The 20,373-nt window shown below is 42.8% G+C and overlaps 1 protein-coding gene across 2 annotated transcripts in view; it reads left to right on the top strand.

Annotated features, from left to right (window-relative positions):
• Nucleotides 1–20,373, top strand: part of AVL9 (AVL9 cell migration associated) — a 71,670-nt gene that overhangs the window by 11,928 nt on the left and 39,369 nt on the right. For both annotated transcript variants that reach the window (XR_004644509.1, XM_034761145.1), the window contains exon 2: nt 13,888–14,008. Coding sequence is in view for 1 of the 2 variants with exons in the window: in XM_034761145.1 (XP_034617036.1) it covers nt 13,888–14,008 (121 nt within the window). In the remaining variant the exon portion in view is untranslated. The remainder of the gene's footprint in view (nt 1–13,887; nt 14,009–20,373) is intronic.

The following is a 20,373-nucleotide window of genomic DNA, read 5'->3' on the forward strand; positions in this document are numbered from 1 at the left end:
AAGGGGCAGGGAGGTTCTGGAGGGGGCAGTCAAGAAACGGGGGGGGGCTTTTTGGGGGGAGTGGAGAAAGTTTTGGGCAGTCAGGGTACAGGTAGGGGGTAGGGTCCTGGGGGGCAGTTGGGGGGGGTCTTAGGAGGGGGCAGTTAGGGGACAAGGAACAGGGAGTCTTAGGTAGGGGGTGGGGTTCTGGAGGGCAGTTAGGAACAGGGGTCCCAGGAGGGGGCAGTCAGGGGACAAGGAGCGGGGGGTAGGGGGCTGGGAGTTCTGGGGGGGAGCTGTCAGGGGGCAGGAGTGGGGAGAGGGATCGGAGCAGTCAGGGGACAGGGAGCAGAGGGGTTTAGATGGGTTGGGAGTTCTGGGGGGGGCTGTCAGGGGGCAGGAGTGCGGAGAGGGATCGGAGCAGTCGGGACAGGGAGCAGAGGGGTTTAGATGGGTTGGGGGTTCTGGGGGGGGCTGTCAGGGGGTGGGGAGGGGTTGGATGGGGCGTGGGAGTCCCAGGGGTCTGTCTGGGGGTGGGGGTGTGGATAAGGGTTGGGGCAGTCAGGGGACAAGAGGCAGGAAGGCTTAGATAGGGAGTGGAGTCCTGGGGGGCAGTTGGGGCAGGGGTCCCAGGAGGGGGCAGTCAGGGGACAAGGAACGGGGGGAGGGTTGGGGGTTCTGGGGGGGCGGGAAGTGGGAGGGGCTAGGGCGGGGCTCCTCCCGTCCTCTTTTTTTTGCTTGCTGAAATATGGTAACCCTACTATTTGTATTTTTGGTGGGAGTAAGGGGAGACATTTCTATTATATGATTTTTTGCTTTTGCTAACCTTTCGCGCCCCTTTCTCCTCCCCCACCCCCCAGTCTCCCACCAGTGGAGAATTGATACGTTTTGTTGGTTGGCACATGCCTTACAAACGGTTTCCCCGCGTGCTAAATTTGTTTGTCATTGTCTAACAGTGTCCTTGAGCTGGATGGCTTTTCTTTCACCTCTTTTAATGTTTTATATGTATTTGTTGTGTAGCAGTTAGATGTTCTACAGTATACACCTGTATTGATTTAAATACAATCCTGTTGTTTCAGGAACAATTAAAACAAAAATATCTAGTTAAGACACTGGACTGGGCATCAGCAGGTTGGGTTTTTGTTCCTAGTTCTGCAGTTGGCTTGCTTTGTGACCCTGGACACATCACTTACTTCTAGGGTAAGTCCACACTACCCGTCAGATCGGCGGGTAGCGATCGATCTATCGGGGATCAATTTATCGCGTGTAGTGTAGACACGATAAATCGATCCCCAATCGCTCTCCCGTTGACTGCTGAACTCCAGCAGTGCGAGAGGCGGAAGCAAAGTCGACGGGGGAGCCGTGGCCGTCAATCCAGTGCCGCAAGGACGCGAAGTAAGTAATCTTAATTCGATCTAAGATATGTCGTCTTCGGCTACTCTATTCTCATAGCTGAAGTTGCGTATCTTAGATTGATCCCACCCTCCTCCTAGTGTAGACCAGGTCCTATTGGGGAACAGAGAGTAGTAATCCTTATCTGCCCCATTGTAGTATTGCAATTATAAAATCATTAATCTGTGTGAGGCACTGAAATCCTACAGTGATGAGTGCCATAGAACACACTATGAATTGCTGTGTGTTAGCCAAACTGTTTTTCTTATGTTGTACAGTTTTTAATTTTGTAAGAAGCATTTAATTTTTGTATCTGAAAGGGCTACTCTCAATGGCCTTTTTAGAGCAAGTGAAGAATTTTAAACACAGAGCAGAATATTGAAGTGTGTGTGTGTGTGTGTGTGTGTGTAGTATATTTAATACTCACCGTTTCTTTAATGTTGTACACAGTACCACCAGGTCCATTTTCTTTATCACTTATGGTAGTTAGACACATAGAGGGGAGATTATTTCCCTTAATTAGCATTTTATGTACACATGTTTAAAATGTTCTTCAAGTTTTCCTTTTTTAATAGAACAATGTTACTGCAGTTTTTTCTTTGAAATCCCATATTAGCCGCAAACGATTACCAGATATTACTTTGTACAATTCCATACTTGATCTTTTTCCTCTTTTAACATATTTTAACATCTGAACTATGAGAAGACTACTAAATATTCCTTTACAGTTCTATATCACCTGTCAACTTCAGTTTAAAATTTGAACTGAATATGCATTAAAATTAATTTTTACTTGTCTGTCAGTTCTTTGTATGGGTAGCCGATGCACACAGAATTCAGCATTGTTGCAGGTATTTAAATGGCAATGTGTACCAGTAATTTTTGCCCTTCTCTCCTGAATAGATGATCAGTAAAAGAGGTAATCTTAACAACATTTTGGATGAAAGCGCTATAGAAGTGCAAAGATTTCAAAGCGCTTTGCAAACATTAATTCAGCCTACAACACCTCTGTAAGATAGATATGCATATGAATGGAACTCAGTGGGAATTGAATTACTGTATGACATTAATTTACATATAGGTGAGCATTTCTTTCTAAACGCTCACTCATATTTTAATTATACTTAAAAAAAAAAAAAAAAAACCCCAAACAAGGACTAAACCTCAGTAATGGAAAGGAGCCATGTCTAATGGTTAGAGCCATGGGTCTAGGAGTCAGAATGCCTGGAATCTGATTAGGACTCAGCCAATGACTATGTGTTACTTGTGTTTTGTTACTGTTGTATGACTATTAGGGGCTATGAGGCTAATTTAAATATTGTAAAGGACTTAGACGTTCTTGTATGTAAGTATAAAATGGTATTGTTTGCACTAAAGTACTGGAGACTTGCTCTGTGAGAAGGTGGCCTTACCTAGAGTGTCATCTTTTGGCAGGCTGAAGCATGAGACATGGGCCTGCCTCAGTTTTCTTCCTTCAAAATCTCCAGTAACTCCACAACAGCTCGCTTCCCTAAATAATACCATCCTTGGGCTGGTTTATTACCAAAACATAATTTAGGTAATCCATAACAAAAGCTCCAAACATAGTCTGTTTCTCACACCCCAGTACATAGGGTTCTTAAAATTACATGACATGATGCTCCCACAAACCACATTCTGGCATCTTCTGTCACACCTGGGCTCTTCTTCGGTCCTCTCCTATCCTTTTTCCAGGACAGCCACCTGAGCTCTTCCAGCTGGAGTGGAATACCGCTCTTCCCAGCAGGAATCCCCACAGTGTGTCTGCTGGGTGTTTATCCTCACCAGGGGAGCATCTCTCATTACTCCTGTTCCATTAGCCTTTTCCAGCTTGGAAGCCAGCAGGTAAATCCCTTTGCTGCTGTTTTGCCTTCAGCCCTCTGGCACTGGTTCTCCTGCTTGGGGAGGTTGACAGAATAAACCCCTGTATTCACACTCTACACTCTACTGTAATAATGTTTGTACAAAATTATGTTTAGTGAGGTATCATTTGAAAACTCATAATTTGCAGGTCATTATTGTCCTGGGGGAATGCGTGTGGCAACATTGTAATGTGAAGTTATAAAATTTCCCTGTATGATGTTATTAATACATGTTCCAAACCCCACAGCACTGCCTAGGCAGGAGTCAAGTCTGTCCTAAAGAAAGGAAGGAATGTGTGCTTACCTTAATTTGCATTTAAGCAGTAAACAGAGTCATCAAGCAGAGGGGGAAAACAAAGGAGGTGAAAAAAATTAGCAGGAAACATCCTTCCAATGGACATTTTGTCTCTGGACTCTCAGCTAGAAATATTTTTCAAGAGGGGGACTGAAACTATAAAAGGGAGGGACGAGCACCCCAGGAAACCCCCCCAATCACATTCACTGCACCTGAAAAACCTGAAAAGACAAAGGAAGCAACAATTGGACTCTGGGACCGGTATCCTGACATAAAGAGTTTAGTCAGTAAGACTGCTGAAAACATGGTGAGAAATGTTGCTTGAATCTGCTATAGTTTGTTAGGTACTGTATTAATAAACATCTTATCTTTATTTTTCTTGTAACCATTTCTGTCTTTTTATGCCTTATTACTTGTACTCACTTAAAGTCTATCTCTTTGTAGTTAATAAACTTGTTTTATTTTTTATCTAATCCAGTGTGTTCAGGTTGAAGTGCCTGTGTAACTCCATTTGAGATAACAAGTTGTTTGCATATTATTCCCTTAAGGGAATAACAGATTTAACATATTTGCACTGTACAGTCCTGGGCAGTACAGGACATAAGTTTCTGGGGGAAAATGTGATACTGGGAGTGGGCTGTGGTCACCCTGGTAATCTTTAAAACTGGTAAGAGCCGAGGTGTGGCTGGCTGGCTGCAGCACATACAGACATAGCAGGAAATGACTTACATGCTGGAGGCTGTGAGCAGTATAGGTTGGAGGCCACAGCAGCAAGGCATTGTAAAGGACACCCCAGGTTACAGGGCAGGGGTGACACGGCTACTCATTGGTCTGGATGGTAACCTGGTATGACATAGGGAGGTCAGCTGGCAAACCCCCTTGCTGCTCTTCTGCCTTCTGCTTTCCCATAGGAACCACATACAGTCTAGCTCTGGCAGCTGTCATCTTCCAACCTCACTCCCAGTCAGCTCTCACATGCCCATTTCCTGACTCATTCAGGCAACTCTGAGTCACCGCTCTTTCACTTTCTAGGACCCGGCTGCCCTCTTTTAAGTCCAGTTGGGGTCAACTGATGAATCATGGGTGCACTGTTAAAAGGCCAGTGTCACCCTATGACTTTCTTTCCTCATTTTATTAGTTGGCTTCAGATTCTTCAATATTGGTTCTTTTAATTTCTTTTCTTTAAAAAGTTTTCAATGATTATCCTTTCTTGGATTTCATTGCCAAACAGCATCTCTATTTGGCATGTAATTATATAATTTCAGTTTGGGATGATATTCTGACACAAGATGACCAACTGGTGCTAATGTGTTACTTGCTCTCCCAAAACTTAAATGTATATGATGCCTGATTAAAAGGTGTTTGTTGGTTTGGTTTGGTTACTGCTGATGAAAGGTACCAGGTCGGCAGTCTGAGAAACTAAGCCACAGGACAAGTACAGCTTATGCAGTAGCAGTGAATGATCTCCCCCCGCCCCACTAATGTGTTCTCCTGGAGAGATGACCTTTGGGGTGAGAAGATACCTATCTCCATGCCTCTGTGATGGACAAATTAAAATCAATCATAGTGCAGTTTTGGTGAGGTGGAAACCTATCAACTAGGAACTGACTGAGACCACCAAACATCCTTCACCTGAGACACTGAAGTCTAGGTGACTATTAATCTGGGCTGGATTCAAATCAGTGACTTAGAGAAGGAAATAAGATATTTTTGAGCTAGCTTCTCTCTCTGTCCCTTCCCTCTTCTCTCTCCCCATTTTTTTTTTAAATGTCTAGTTTGCACCTTAGATATTTACCGAATCTGCATATTGTGTTTGGAGCTTATATGAATGAACATGGCAGGAGGAGGGCAAAAGGAGCAATGCCCCAGTTCTTGTGTCCTCCACGCAGTGCTCAGGAAGTAACTTTTGCAAAGTGGATGTGGCAGGTTGAGTGTAGGGCCACAGCTTCCCCTGTTTGTATGAGCCAGCATAGCTGGCCAGGGGCAGGTAGGTGCGGAGAAAGCATTGGACAGAAGCTGCATTCCCTGGAGCACCAGGAGATGTGCCTGCCGAGGGGGACAGTACTGCTTGGAATTCTCACTGGGGCATTTCCTGTAGACTACAATCAAGACCTTGGTGTTCCACTCTGGGATATGGTGTTCAAATCCCAATCCCCTACTTTGGGATTGCTACAGAGACTGCACATTCATCCTCTAAGGGCTAGTCTACACTACCCGCCCGGATCGGCAGGTAGAAATCGATCTCTCGGGGATCGATTTATCGCGTCTCATCTAGATGGATAAATCGATCCCCGAATCGACGCGCTTACTCGCACCTCGTCAGGAGGAGTAAGCGCCGTCGACGGGAGAGCTGTGGCAGTCGATTTGCCGCCATCCTCACAGCGGGGTAAGTCGAATAGAATACGTCAAATTCAGCTATGCTATTCGCGTAGCTGAATTTGCATATCTTAAATCGACCCCCCCCCCCTTAGTGTAGACCTAGTTTGCAAGACAGCCTTGTAACATCCTTCCCCCTTTCCCTCCCAAGCTAAATGTGACTTTCTGGAAAGGCAGCCTTTCTTGGCTGGTAAGAAAGTCGCTGGTCTGACTAGTCTTTAAGGAGTAGTGTGCAGGGAAAGGATCCTGAAGGACTCTTCCATTTCATTTACATTTTTTTTAACTAGTACTCTTTATGAAAGCAAAATGTTTGAATAACTGTAATTGAGAAATAGCAAAGAATATCCAAAACACTTAGTGAAAACATTTCTGAAGTCAAATATGAAGGTTTTGTTTGTAGGGTTTTGGGTTGGGAGTTTAAGAATATTTTAATTTAATTTATTTACACTAACAACAGTATCTGAATGTTATATTTTAATATAGGAAGTCAGATTTTTGAGGCAGACTCTAATGGACAAGTTGTAAATATCTATAGCAGGACAAATGGTGTCATTGTAACATATCTAAGTAGCTGTCCTATTTATAGTTTTGGTGGTGCAGGGTGGGGCATGATGATAAAAGCTATCCAGAGAAGATTATCAGCTGCTTTTAAAGTCTGAAAGGGAAACCAAAAGGAGTCTAAAGGGAGCGCAAAGTCAAATTTATCTATTAAAATGAAGGGAAAACTTTAATTTGACATTGTCTATATGTACCTGTCTAATAGAGTTAATGATATTTGTGATGTAGGTGTGTCATTGTTTTGTCTGTCAACTGTTTGAAGTTGTAAACATTGATTCTGTGGTTTGTTTTGCCAATACAATGGGAGGGAAATATTAAAATAAAGCAAGAATTGTGCCCAAAGTGTTTATAGACACTAATGCTACCTGGGGCTTGTTTTTTCACTCTATTACGTATAACAATTTCAGCAAGTTTCAGAGTAGGAGCCGTGTTAGTCTGTATCCGCAAAAAGAACAGGAGTACTTGTGGCACCTTAGAGACTAACAAATTTATTAGAGCATAAGCTTTCGTGGACTACAGCCCACTTCTTCGGTATGCATCCGAAGAAGTGGGCTGTAGTCCACGAAAGCTTATGCTCTAATAAATTTGTTAGTCTCTAAGGTGCCACAAGTACTCCAGTTCTAATTTCAGCAAGTGCTTCAGATTAATCCTTTAGGGGGTCTGGTTTTTCTTGATTCTACTACACGAGGACTAGCATATCAAGAAGAAAAAAGAATTACCTTTAAAATTTCTGATTACAACAAAGTTTAGAACTGCTGCCTTGCATTCTGACTTGGACTAATCTACAATGGGATGGTCCCTCTAAACAGGAATAAAATGAGTCTTTTGCGCAGAGCTTCATTTCTTGACTTGAACTGTTTATCCTAGCTGTTGAGGCAGGGGGGAAAATTCAAAAGAACTTTTCCCAAAATATAATAGGTTCACTTCATACAAATTAGAGTGATGGAACTTTGAGTGACTTGCAAAACCTTCTTGCTATATAATTTATAAAATGAAACTGTAGTTCTAAGTGTTAATTAGAGATTCAGGGTGAAAGCTAGACCCATTGAAGTCAATGGCAAACTCCCATTGATTTCAGTGGGCCCAAGATTTCTCCCTCTATATTCTGAGGTAGGAGTTTCAAAAATGCCTAAGGGTGCATCCCCAACAGGAAGAAAGGTGTTTTACAGAACAGTTGTAATATATGCATAGAAGGTATTTGCCTCATTATCTCTCTTTGTTGTTGTTGCTCCTCATGATTAACTGACTTTATGAAAATTCTTTAATTTTCAGTTTCCTTGATTATCAGTGAATTAGTAATTGACATATGCTGTCAATTACTAATTCATTTATAAATAAGGAAACGGAGGATGGGGTTTGTATAATATGCACTTAGGCTTGTACAAAATCAATTAAATACAAATTATGGAGTTAAATACGCATTGTGCTCCCATCCACGTGGTCCAGACATCGACTTAACTACTCTCTGTCCAGAAAATGTCTTGGAGAACAGATACATCATAATTTGTAAAATCTATCTGTGCTTTAAAATGGATTAAATATACAAAAAAGACCATTTCATTTTTATAGCTGTTTTTTGTTCTGAGTGTAGCTTTTTACTGAAGTCTTATCATTTCATTCTATACAAAATTACACACAAATTGTTGAAAGAAGATTATTAAGGTTGCAGAGTCAAGCACTCAAAACTTAGGAAATTCATAATTCGGCCCCCTTGTGCATATGCAATATGATACAGTCTTTACTTACTTACTATTTGTTCCACAGACCCCTGCCTCATTCAATGCATAGGATGGAGGATGCTCACTTAATATCCTCATTGTTCAGTGTGTGGCCACACGCCTTATTTACTGCACATTGCTCAGACCCTGCTCTGAAGACAGAATTATTAATTTCCTCGTGGGCTTGACTGTGGTGCTCATCACAATAGTACCTGAGTGCTTCATAAACATACATTTAATTGAGCTTCACAAAATCCCTGTGAGAATAGGTGGTATTATCCCCATTTTACAGATGGCAGAACTGAGGCATAAAGAGATTAAAGTCAAAAGCTTCCACTGATTTTGGGTGTCCAGTCTGAGACTCCTATGAACTGATTTTTCAGACCACTTCGCATTATTTTCGTGTTCAAAGCACAGCTCCTATTGACTTGAGTTGCGGCTCTGAGTGCTCAGCACTTTAGCAAATCAGACCCCAGGATATCAAGCTGGACACTCAGCAAATGAGGAACACACAATCTGTGGCCATCTGTGAAAAGTTAGGTGTAAGTGACGTGCCTAATGTCACACAGGAGTTCTGTGGCAGAAGTAGGAATAGAAGCCAATTTTTCTGGGGCAGCATTCAACTATGAGACCATCCTTTCTGTTCCTGCAGTTCTTAGACTCATTCACTACACACCCTCCGCCTTCTGTAACAAATGAGGCAGGGATCCTACACGCACCAGCCTCCTTTACTACAGAACCCTCATTTATCCCCAGAGCAGGTCCATCCAGGACACTGAATGAGGCATGGGTCCCTGTGATCATGTAACTAAAGACTGTCACAATCTGCCATATCTGGGAACTGAATTAAGGGGCGTCACGGGGAGCATAGGCTCCCAGCTCTTAGTTCTGGTGCCCGTTCCCGGACCAAACCTGAGCAGCTGTGAAACTGCCTGTTCCCAGACCAAAACTGAGCAGCCGTTACATGGGAAAAAACCCTTATGCCCCCATAGCCCTGAGCTGGAGCCTACTCAGCCTTTCAGTGGGAATGGCACATGCAGAGTCCGGTCACATATGGACACTGTGAAAGGCTTGAGAATGCTCAGCATGGACAGACTCTTTAGAGATCTAAGAAATTTCTCCTGAGCATGTGCAAACTGCAATTTTTCATGGGTTTACAATTTAGCCAAATTTGGGCAGATTTTCATGGGGATGGCAAAATGTACTTCCCTGGCACAAAAACCAACTCCCTTCTCCAAAGATAAAAGAGCTAGAGAAAAGATCACCAGATCAAAGAAAAGACTTTTTTTTAACCTTTGTATTTTTCCTTAGCCTTATTCTTGGAAATGGCTGAAATTTTCTACACCCTTTCCCCCCCCCCCCCCCCCCCCAAAAAAAAACCAAATTATATACACACACACACCCCTCAGGCAGACATCTGGCATGAAAAATTCCAGCCCAAATAGATATATTTTGGCAAGCTGAATATAAGTAACTGAAAATAGAGTCTCATATTGGGAAGTGTTGGGCAATCTTATTAATGGGCCGTGCTACCAGCCCTGTGTTCAGTTAAACTACTAAAAATATTTTTTTTTAAATTATAATTGATATGTACATGGATTTTAAACTTCTGTTATGTAATTGTTAGATGGCACTAAAGTCAAAATATCAAATAACATAGATATTAAGGTGTGTCTTTAGATATTTAATAATCACTATGTACACATTAAGTTCTTTTGCATACAAATACCAATTTGAAATTTTACTCCAGTGACACATAGGCACCCAAAAAGTCTCTAATACATCACAGGTAGAATTTTAGACAGTCCATCTTTGTTTTTAAATTATCAATTTGTCCAGTTTTCTCTTTCTCTCCTTTTTATTTTGTCAGTAGTGTTTGAGGTTATTCCATTGTATAATTTACAAACAAACAATATAGTTTTAAAATTCTTCAGTTTGTTTTGAAATGAATAAGTCCCTCACTTATAAGCTAGCAGAGATACTGACTTCCATATCCTTACTATAGTATATTCCTTGCGACGAACAACGCTGTACAAACATTTGTGTATTAAAATTTATTTTTTGCATTTTCTATTTCAAAGGTTATATTGGGAAGGCGAACGACCATACTCCTCATTCTAGTAATATTTTTGTTAACAGTTACTATTTGCAGCCAGGATGTCTGAATTTTGGAACAGAATCAAATTATACATTCTAAATCCGTTTCTCCGTTGTAACTGCTCCAGCACTCTTTATGATGCTGTAATTTCATGGTCTATAACATGGAAGGTATATAATAGAATATGAGTTTTTACTGACAATCTATCAAATCGCAGACAATTGCTACTTCGTGGATACATTGTCTCATTCTATTATTCCTCTTTCATTTGGAAGCCAAATGCTTCTCCCGTTTATCTCGATTGCTGAGTTTGAACAAAACAAGCAATCTTTTATATATTTTCAGTGGAAAGGAATTTTAAATAGAATCCTGGAATACAATTGTCTTTAAATGAGTTGTTTTCTGTTACGTCTTTTTTTTTCCCTCTCTCTCTCTCTCTCATGTACTTTGTGAGAAGATTGTAGCGTTAAGTGCAGGGTGGCTGTGCCATAGGAAGCTTTGATGTTTCTCTGGCATGGCCTGGAGCTCTTCCTGCATATGATGGTGTGAGATACAGTATGAATCAGGAATAAGCAAATTTGAAACCAACACTGCCATTTGTGAGGCTGGTTTTTTTTGCCCCATATAGATGTCACACAACTCAACAGCGTCTGGAGTAAAGGTGACATAACAGAATTCCCATTTTATTTTCTTACTGATTTCTCCTATTCTTGATTCCCCGCCTCCGCTCCCACACCAGTATTATTATTGGGGTTTAAATTTGATTGTCCATGTACTATTGAAATTATTTCCTACATGATTTCTTTTGCATGCTCTTCTATGGAAGTTTACAATGTCTGAAAAATACTTTTACAAGTTTGGCAACTGATTGATCTTCAGTAGAACATCTTCTAACAGAAATTATATTTTCTCCCTTAATAACCTCCGCTCTCTATACTGATTAATGAAGATTTGGCTAGAGCTCTCTCTCCCTCATTGTGACAAGTTAATTTAACTATTACATTTAACAATTTTTGTGGGATTTTTTAATTGGCAATATTAGATTGTCACATTTATTATACTGTTGAAGATAGTACCGATAATGTCAGTGACTCTGTAAGCAGAACCTCCATCTCACTCACTTTTTCAGCGATTGCTTGATTAGTCTGCACTACTGTTACTTTTCTAGAGTCTTGCATTTTAAAGGTCATCCTTTCTCTTTCATCGCAGACAAATTGATTCGTGCACTTGAATTGAAAACATCTCCTTCCCTCCACCCTCAAAACCATATAGTAGGTGTAGATTTTCAACCGCACAAAACAAGGTGCTCTGTTCATTCTTTTACGTTCTATTTTAACTGTAACCAGTCAGGAAGAAGACCTAGGTGTCACGGGACAGCTTAATGAAAATATCTACTTGATGCATAGAAGTGATCAATAAAAAGTTAGGCTGCATAAAGAATGGGCTAGAAAGTACTGACTATATTATAATGCCATTATATAACTAAATGCTATGTTTTTCCCCTTGAATGTACTCTGTTCAATTCTAGCCAACCCTTCTCTAGAAATACATACCAAAAATACAGAAGGGGTCCAAAGATGGGCTATACATGATTAGCTGTATAGTGAGACTTCATGTGAAGAGCGATTGAGAAGATTAGGATTCTTAACTAGAAAGACGATGAATAGGGGATACGATTGAGGTATTCAGAATAATGAATGAGATACCGAGAGTGAATCAGAAGTTCCCATTTATCTCTTCTCACAGTACAAGAACAAAAGGACTTCAAATGGAATTGAAAAGCAACACTTTTAAAACTGATAAAAATAAATACTCTTAGCACACAACTAACCTGTGGAACTTATTGCACTAAGAGATTACTGAAGGCAAGGTCTTAATAAGATTCAAAATAATACTTAGTTATAAATATAGATATAGTAGAACCTCAGACTTACGAACTGACCAGTCAACCACACACCTCATTTGGAATGGGAAGTACGCAATCAGGCAGCACCAGAGACCCCCCCCAAAAAAGGCAAATACAGTACAGTGCTGTACTAAACCGAAACTACTAAAAATAAAGGGAAAGCAGGTGTGACGTTGCACTCTATATGATTTCGTGAAAATATGCTAATGAGCGTAAATATAATGTAACTGGAATATGCTTCATGCAAAAGGTCTCTTGTAAGGTATCATTACAAAGCTTATAATCTACTGAGTGTGGTCATCCTATTTGTATAACTGTATCACTCTTGTATCTGAAACTAGAAATATGAAATATAACTAAGGTCCTATTGTAGTTATGCAAAGTGTGGGCTATTAATGGTGGTTTGGAATCCTGATGGCTCCCATTAACCAGGACAATTGACTGTAGATGGCTCTGTTTTATTTGTGAGTCTTCCTGTATACGTGTGTGCTGGAAAGTGGGTAATGAAGTCTTACAGTGGCGTGTGATCATGTTACCTGAACTGGAATCCATTTTTAACCTGGTGCTTTTCCATTTAGAGGAGGGTGTGGGGACCCAGAGAGAGACAAAAGATTCCTGCCTTGTGCCAAAGATATATAAGTGGGTGGAACAGAACAAAGGGGCGGCCATCATGAGAAATCCCCTAGCTACCACCTGAGCTGGAACAAGGGCTGTACTAGGGGAAAGGATTGTGCCCAGACTAGGAAGGCGTCCAGTCTGTGAAAGAAACTTATTGAAACATATCTGAGGGTGAGATTTTATCTGTATTCAGTTTTATTACAAACCTTACTGTACTAGGCTTAGACTCAGTGTTTTATTTTATTTTGCTTGGTAATTCACTTTGTTCTGTCTGTTACTACTTGGAACCACTTAAATCCTACTTTCTGTATTTAATAAACTCACTTTTTACTTATTAATTAACCCACAGTATGTATTAATACCGGGGGGGGGGGCAAACAGCTGTGCATACCTCTCTATCAGTGTTATAGAGAGCAAACAATTTGAGTTTACCCTGTATAAGCTTTATACAGGGTACAATGGATTTATTTGGGGTTTGGACTGCATTGGGAGTTGGGCATCTGAGTGTTAAAGACAGGAACACTTCTTAAGCTGCTTTCAGTTAAATCTGCAGCTTTGGGGCATCTGGTTCAGACCCTGGGTCTGTGTTGGAGCAGACTGGTGTGTCTGGCTCAACAAGACAGGGTGCTGGAGTCCCAAGTTGGCAGGGAAAGCAGGGGCAGTAGTCTTGGCACATCAGTTGGCAGCCCCCTGGGGGTTTCTGTGATCCAACCCGTCACAGCAGGATTTTTCTTCTGCATAGTAAAGGTTCAAAGCTGTATTAAATCAATGTTCAGTTGTAAACTTTTGAAAGAACAACATTTTGTTCAGAGTTACGAACAACCCCCATTCCCATAACTCTGAGGTTTTACTGTAGTGAAATCATCCACAAGTAGATGGTATAAAGGATGTAGACCCTAATGCAGATTGTCCACAATGGAATTTCTTGCACCTTAAACTGAAGCACTTGGTTCTAGCCTCCAGTGGAGACAGAATTCCAGACTTGAGGCACCACTGGACTGACCTGGTGTGGCAGTTTCTATGTATTTCTGTTTTTGGTAACATGGTCTTTTTTTTTTTTTCTTCAGGTTGAATTCTCCTATCCTCCCCTCATCCCAGGAGAAGGACATGACAGCAACAGTTTACCAGAAGAATGGAAATACTTGCCTTTCCTTGCCTTGCCAGATGGAGCTCACAACTATCAAGAAGGTAAGAAAGCAAACATGAGGTTACAGCATCTGAGTGAGGATCAGTGGCAGTAGCTGAAGACTGGGTCCTCCTGTGTGCTTCTACTAGGGGGGAAAGGATCCTGACACTTGAACTATTAATTAACCAGGCTTCTGACTAAAGATTAATAGAATGCAGTTTAGTCCACCCTTGTGGAAATGGATTTTACAGAAATGGAATCTGTAAAAAGAAGCAACTTAAAGTACTTGCGCTTTTAAACTGAACCCTGATCATGAGAATGTAGTAGCAGGAAATCTTCAGTCAATACAGGGGGTTCCTTTAAAGGGTACAACCTCACTTGCCTAGAGTTATAAAATAAAATAACCCACACTCCCCAAAACCTTCATTAAGGAAATCTGATCCTGTAAATATTTTTGGAGGTGGGAGAAAAAGTATTCAAAAGTATGTGAACAAAGCAGTCTGTTTTTGCTTAAATAGATCTGTGGTTCTCAAAATGTGTTCTACAGATCCTTATTGAAAGTCTGCAGAAATCATATAGTGAGAACCACCCAATGAGAAGGGCAGGAGGACTTGCTATGAAGAGTAGTGACCTTCAGAATGAAAAGGTGGGAGAATAATTTTGCCATATTTAGGACTTAGCTAAGGCATAGCAGGCTATAGGTAAATATATCTATAGATAGTTTTTCTCTGTCTATAGGTGGAAAAATGAAATATTTTATTTCATTATTTAATTTTTCTCTTAATCTTGCTTTATGCTTCCTCCTCAAGAAGACCAGCTTTCTGAGAAACCAAGGATCAGTTTACACAAGTCCTATTGTCTGGGACTTTCAGTTTCAAATTCTGAATCAGTATCAAAATAGCACTATAGGCGCTGGAGAAAAAGGGATCACTTTAAAATGAACACTTGAAAATGTTTTACTTTTACAAGTAATGCCAAAGGGTCCTATAACTGAAAGATTAGAGGGAAAATATTTTTTTTTCATTCCAGATTTCTTTCTTTGTGCATTTGTGACAGTACTTTTTATGTACTGTGGTACCTTTCATTATGTACTGTGGTGCCACGTACAGTCAACTTGTCTGTTTCTTCTTTGAGTGCTTGTTCATGTCCATTCCAATCAGGTGTGCGTACGCCACGTGCATGACAGCCAGAAGATTTTTCCCCAGCAGTATCCATAGGGTCGGCCTGGGCGCCCCCTGGAGCTGCGCCTTCATGGCACCCAATATAGGCCCTGCTGACCTGATCTCTCCCCCCCCACCCCAGTTCCTTCATACCACTGGTGACAGCTAGCTGGGACTTCCCTCACTCTTGCTATTGCAAGTGCCTTTAGCAGTATCCCATTGTCTGTTGCAGGGGAGGGATAGCTCAGTGGTTTGAGCATTGGCCTCCTAAACCCAGGGTTGTGAGTTCAATCCTTGAAGGGGCCATTTAGGGATGTGGGGCAAAATCAGTGCTTGGTCCTGCTAGTGAAGGCAGGGGACTGGACTCAATGACCTTTCAAGGTCCCTTCCAGTTCTATGAGTTAGGTATATCTCCATATATCTCCGTCTCTCCCCCCCGTTTCGTTCCCCAACACTGGGGCATGCCTTGGTCGCGGGGGTTCAAATTGTGTGACGTCTGTGGGAAAGTGAGGTCAAAGAGTGACCCGCAAACTTCTTGTTTGAAGTGCCTCGGCGAGAGTCACCCAAATGACAAGTGCCGCATTTGCAAGGGGTTTCGGCCGCGGACCCTTAAGGATTGCAAGCAGAGACTCAGAATTCTCCTCATGGAGGCAGCACTCCGTCTGCAGTCCAACCCCGGATCAGCGGAGCCCATGCCAAGCGCTGCCTCCTCTTTGCGCAGTGCACCGGTGCTGACGGCGCGCAAGCCAGCACCAAGAAAGGTGGCTAAGAACTCCCGGCACCGACACGGCGCCGAACATAAGACTTCTGGCTGGTGCTGATCTTCGTCCCCGGTGCCCCAGTAGAAAAAGAAGCAGGTGAGGGGACGCTCTCCCCCTCCTAAGCCTAAGGAGCCAGTGGCAGGGAGGCCTCAGCCCATGCAGCCTGCTTCGGGCCCGGTGCCTCCTAGGGGCTTGTCGACTGCTGCCCTGCAAGAGGTCCAATTGAGTCCGGCCCATTACCATTCTCCAGACTGTCATGGCCGGGACATTGAATTCCCCTCCACTACGGAGACTTTTGAGACAGTGCAGGACCTTATTTGCCTAGGCCCATCCTAGACCTGCGAGAGCTCAACAAGTTCATGAAGAAGCTTAAGTTCCGAATGGTCTCTTTGGCCTCCATAAGCCCTTCATTGGATCCAGGAGACTGGTATGCCACCCTTAACTTGAAGGACGCGTAATTTCACATAGCAATAGTTCTGTCCCACAGAAAATACCTCAGGTTTGTGTTGAACACTACCAGTTCACAGTCCTTCCATTCGGCCTGTCAGTGGCACCTTAAGTGTTCACCAAATGCATGGCAGTCATGACTGCATTCCTGTGCAGGTGGCACGTACAGGTGTTCCAGTACCTCGACGACTGGCTCATTGGGGCAGCTCCAGGTCTCAAGGGGAGGCACAAGTTGACTTCGTAAAAAGGACGTTCGACAAACTGGGCCTCCTTCTGAACTAGGGGAAATCAAAGTTGTCCCTGGTTCACAGGATAGAATTTATAGGGGCAGTACTGGATTTGACTCAAGCCAGGGCATACCTCCCAAAAACAAGGCTTCTGTCCCTCAGCGACATTGGATGAGGTCTCAGGCACCACCACAGGAAGGAATTGCCTGAAACTCCTGGGACGCATGACAGCTTGTATTTATGTAGTACAGTATGCCAGACTCAGACTTCGACCTCTTCAGTCGTGGCTAGTGTTAGTGTATCGGCCAGTCTGGGACAGCTTGGACAGGATCATAACCCTGCCTCGCCTGGTACTCGACTCCCTCCTGTGGTGGCTTGACCAATAAGTAGTAGATGCAGGGGTCCCCTTCACCAGCCCCCAGCCATCCCTCTCACTAGTGATGGATGCGTCAGCCTTGGGCTGGGGAGCACATCTGGAAGACCTCAGGACACAATGTCTCTGGTTTCAGGCAGAACTCGCTCTCCACATCAATGTCAGAGAGCTGAGAGTGGTGCGCCTCACATGACAGACTTTCTGAGCCCACTTGACAGGGAGATGTATATCAGCTATGACAGACAACACCATGGCGATATTTTATATCAACAAACGGTGGGGTGCGTGCTTCTCTCCCCTGTGCTGTGGGACTTCTGTGTAGACCATTCGATACATCTGCAAACATCGTACCTCCCTGGAATACAGAATAAGTTGGTGGACTATCTCAGCAGGTCGTTCCATGGCCACAGATGTTCCCTTTGCCCAGACATTGCAAACGCAATCTTCCATTAGTGGCGTTTTCCCCAGATAGACCTGTTCGCCACGTGACACAACAGGAAGTGCCAGCAGTTTTTCTCCCTCCTGAATCACAGCCCGGGCTCAATTGCAGTTGCGTTTCGCCTCCCCATGGGAAGGCTATCTTCTCTACATGTTTCCACCTATCCCTTTCATTCACAAGGTGCTCCTCAAGATATGGAGGGAACTAGCTTCGGTGATATTGATAGCCCCAGCCTGGCCTCGCCAGCACTGGTACACATCACTCCTGGAAATGTCCGTGGAAGCTCCAGTCACCTTGCCGCTCTTCCCAGACTTACTAACTCAGGCTTCAGCAGCCAAACTTCAAGTCGCTGCACCTCATGGAAGCTCCATGGCTGAACCCGATGGAGCTCTTTTGCTCGGACCCGGTTAGACAAGTCCTCCTTGGCAGTAGAAAGCCCTCCACCAGGGCTACCTACCTTGCTGCGCTGACCAGATTGAAAATCTCTTCCACTTGGTCTCATTCATCCCCGACACTCATCTCTGTGCCACTTATATTAGACTATTTTCTCCATCTCAAGCATTAGGGGTTGTCCATGTCATTAATAAGGGTTCACTTGGCCGCCATCTCTGCCTTCTGTCCAGGCTCAGAGGGCTAGTCATTCTTCGCCAGCCCTGTGGTCAACCATTTCCTCAAAAGTCTCTACAGGTTATATACGGAAGTCAGGCAGCTGGTCCCAGCCTGGGATCTCAACCTGGTCGTTTCCAGACTGACGGCACTGCCTTTTGAACTGCTAGTGGCGTGCTCCCTGCTCTACCTCTCGTACAAGGTGGTATTTCTGGTGGCAATAACCTCAGCCAAGAGGGTGTTTGAGCTCAATCCCTAACATCAGAGCCTCCTTACACCATGTTCTATAAGGACAAGGTTCAGCTCAGGCCACAGCTTTCCTCCCAAAGGTTGTCTCCCCGTTTCACATCAACCAGGACATCTTCCTCCAGAGTTCTGTCCTAAGCCGCACTCGAGTGGCAGGGAGCAGAGGCTTCACTCTTTGGATGTCCACAGAGCACTTGCCTTTTATATCAAAAGAACATAACCATTCCAGAAGCCATTCAACTGTTTGTGACTGTGGCGGACAGAAGGGTCTTCCAATCTCTTCCCAACGAATTTCGTTGTGGATCACGTCCTGCATTCGACAGTATGGCACGGGTGCCAGCCCCTCCAATCACTGCACACTCCACCAGGGCACAGGCTTCTTCAGCAGCTTTCCTGGCTCAGGTTCCTACCCAGGAAATATGCAGGGCAGCAATGTGGTCCTCCATACACACTTTCGCCGCACATTATGTGATTACCCAGCAGACCAGAAACAACGCAGCCTTTGGAAGAGCAGTACTCCAATAGGTGGACAACTCTGACCCTGCCTCCTGAACTTGGGCTTGTGATTCACCTGATTAGAATTGACATGAACAAGCACTTGAAGAAGAAAAACGGTTAGTCACTTTCTCGTAACTGTTCTTTGAGATGTGTTGTTCATGTCCATTCCAATACCCTCCCTCCTACCCCTCTGTCGGAGTACGCGTCAAGGAGGAACTGAGGTGGGATTGGGTCGGCAAGGCACTATATTGGGCGCCATGAAGTTGCAATTCCAGGGGGCACCCAGGCCAACCCTACAGATACTGCTAGGGAGAAAATCTTCCAGCTTTCGTGCACACAGTGCACGCACACCTGATTGGAATGGACATGAACAACAGATCTTGAAGAACAAAACTTACGAGAAGGTGAGAAACTGTTCTTTCTCTGCACAGCAACAGGGGAGAAGAAAACTTTTAAAAAGAAGAAATTGTAAAATCACAAAAATACCCTGATACTACTTTTAATTAGGGTTTTGTTATGTTTCTAATTCAAATTGCATCTGACCCTCTAAATTTTAGAGGTATTTCATCTGGAATTGGTAGCAAAAGTATAGGAGTTGTATCAAAAGAATTTATCTTTGCATCAGTAAAAGGCCACTCCTTGACTCTGTGTTGGGTCCTGACTTGGTTTCATTTCTGTATAATTAAATATGAAATGATCTACTGAGTGCATTCTAAAGCAGGAAGTAGGACAGGGTGAGTGAAGTTGTTTCTACATTGGCTCAGTGCCACAGCCCTATGCATGAAAACTAAATAGTTGACTTTCTGTCATTTCATTACCACAGCAACAGGTCATTAGTGCATATTTTGAAGTGAGAGAGATTGCTACAAAGCTAGCATAGCAACAAAGCAACTAAACCTGTTAGGTGTATATCCTTGGGTTTTTATGACCAGAAACACACTAAAGATTTAAGTTGGAATTACCAAATGTATTTCAAAACAAGATTACCGTAAATTTACTATAACATATTGGGCCTGGTTTTCCTGTGCAGGTTATGAATAATTCACAGTGTAGGAGTTACTAGTGTCCAGTGAAATGGGGAATTAGGCTACTTGTTTATTGGCTTGGAGAGACATTTATTAAAAATTCTACTAAACCCTTAGCCAATCTCTTTAGAATGCAGTGAAATCTGTAAAAAGGACTGACCGTTTTTAGTACCTAACTCCTTTCCTCAAGAGACTACTCCATATTTTTAAGTAAAGTTCTGTTTCATTTCATTATTATAAAGTCAGTAACCAATTTTAGTCACTCTCAAGACAGGGTTCACTTCATAGTGAAATGTTGTGAACTGCAAAACAGAATGCTTCTAATGAGTGCTTTGCCTTTGCTATATCTATAAATTAGCAATTAACAGTTAGTGGCAGTAATATATCTATCTGTTTGCATAATTATTAAACACTGTCTAGCTTTGAAGTAAACCCTGCAGCTTTAATGATAAGCTCTTTTTTTAGTACCCTTTGTCATGTCATAGCATAAATATTGCTTATTTGGCACCTTTGCACAGAGAGAAAGTGAGTTGTTTACTAGTTACTGGAACAGTTTAGTCAGATTTAGACACAAAGACTTCAGCGCTACTTACAAAAGGGTAGAGCTGGTAGAAAGTGCAATTTCTTCAGTAAGGCTTTTGTAAA

The sequence above is a fragment of the Trachemys scripta genome, chromosome 2 (assembly GCF_013100865.1).
Source record: "Trachemys scripta elegans isolate TJP31775 chromosome 2, CAS_Tse_1.0, whole genome shotgun sequence".
NCBI lineage: Eukaryota > Metazoa > Chordata > Testudines > Emydidae > Trachemys > Trachemys scripta.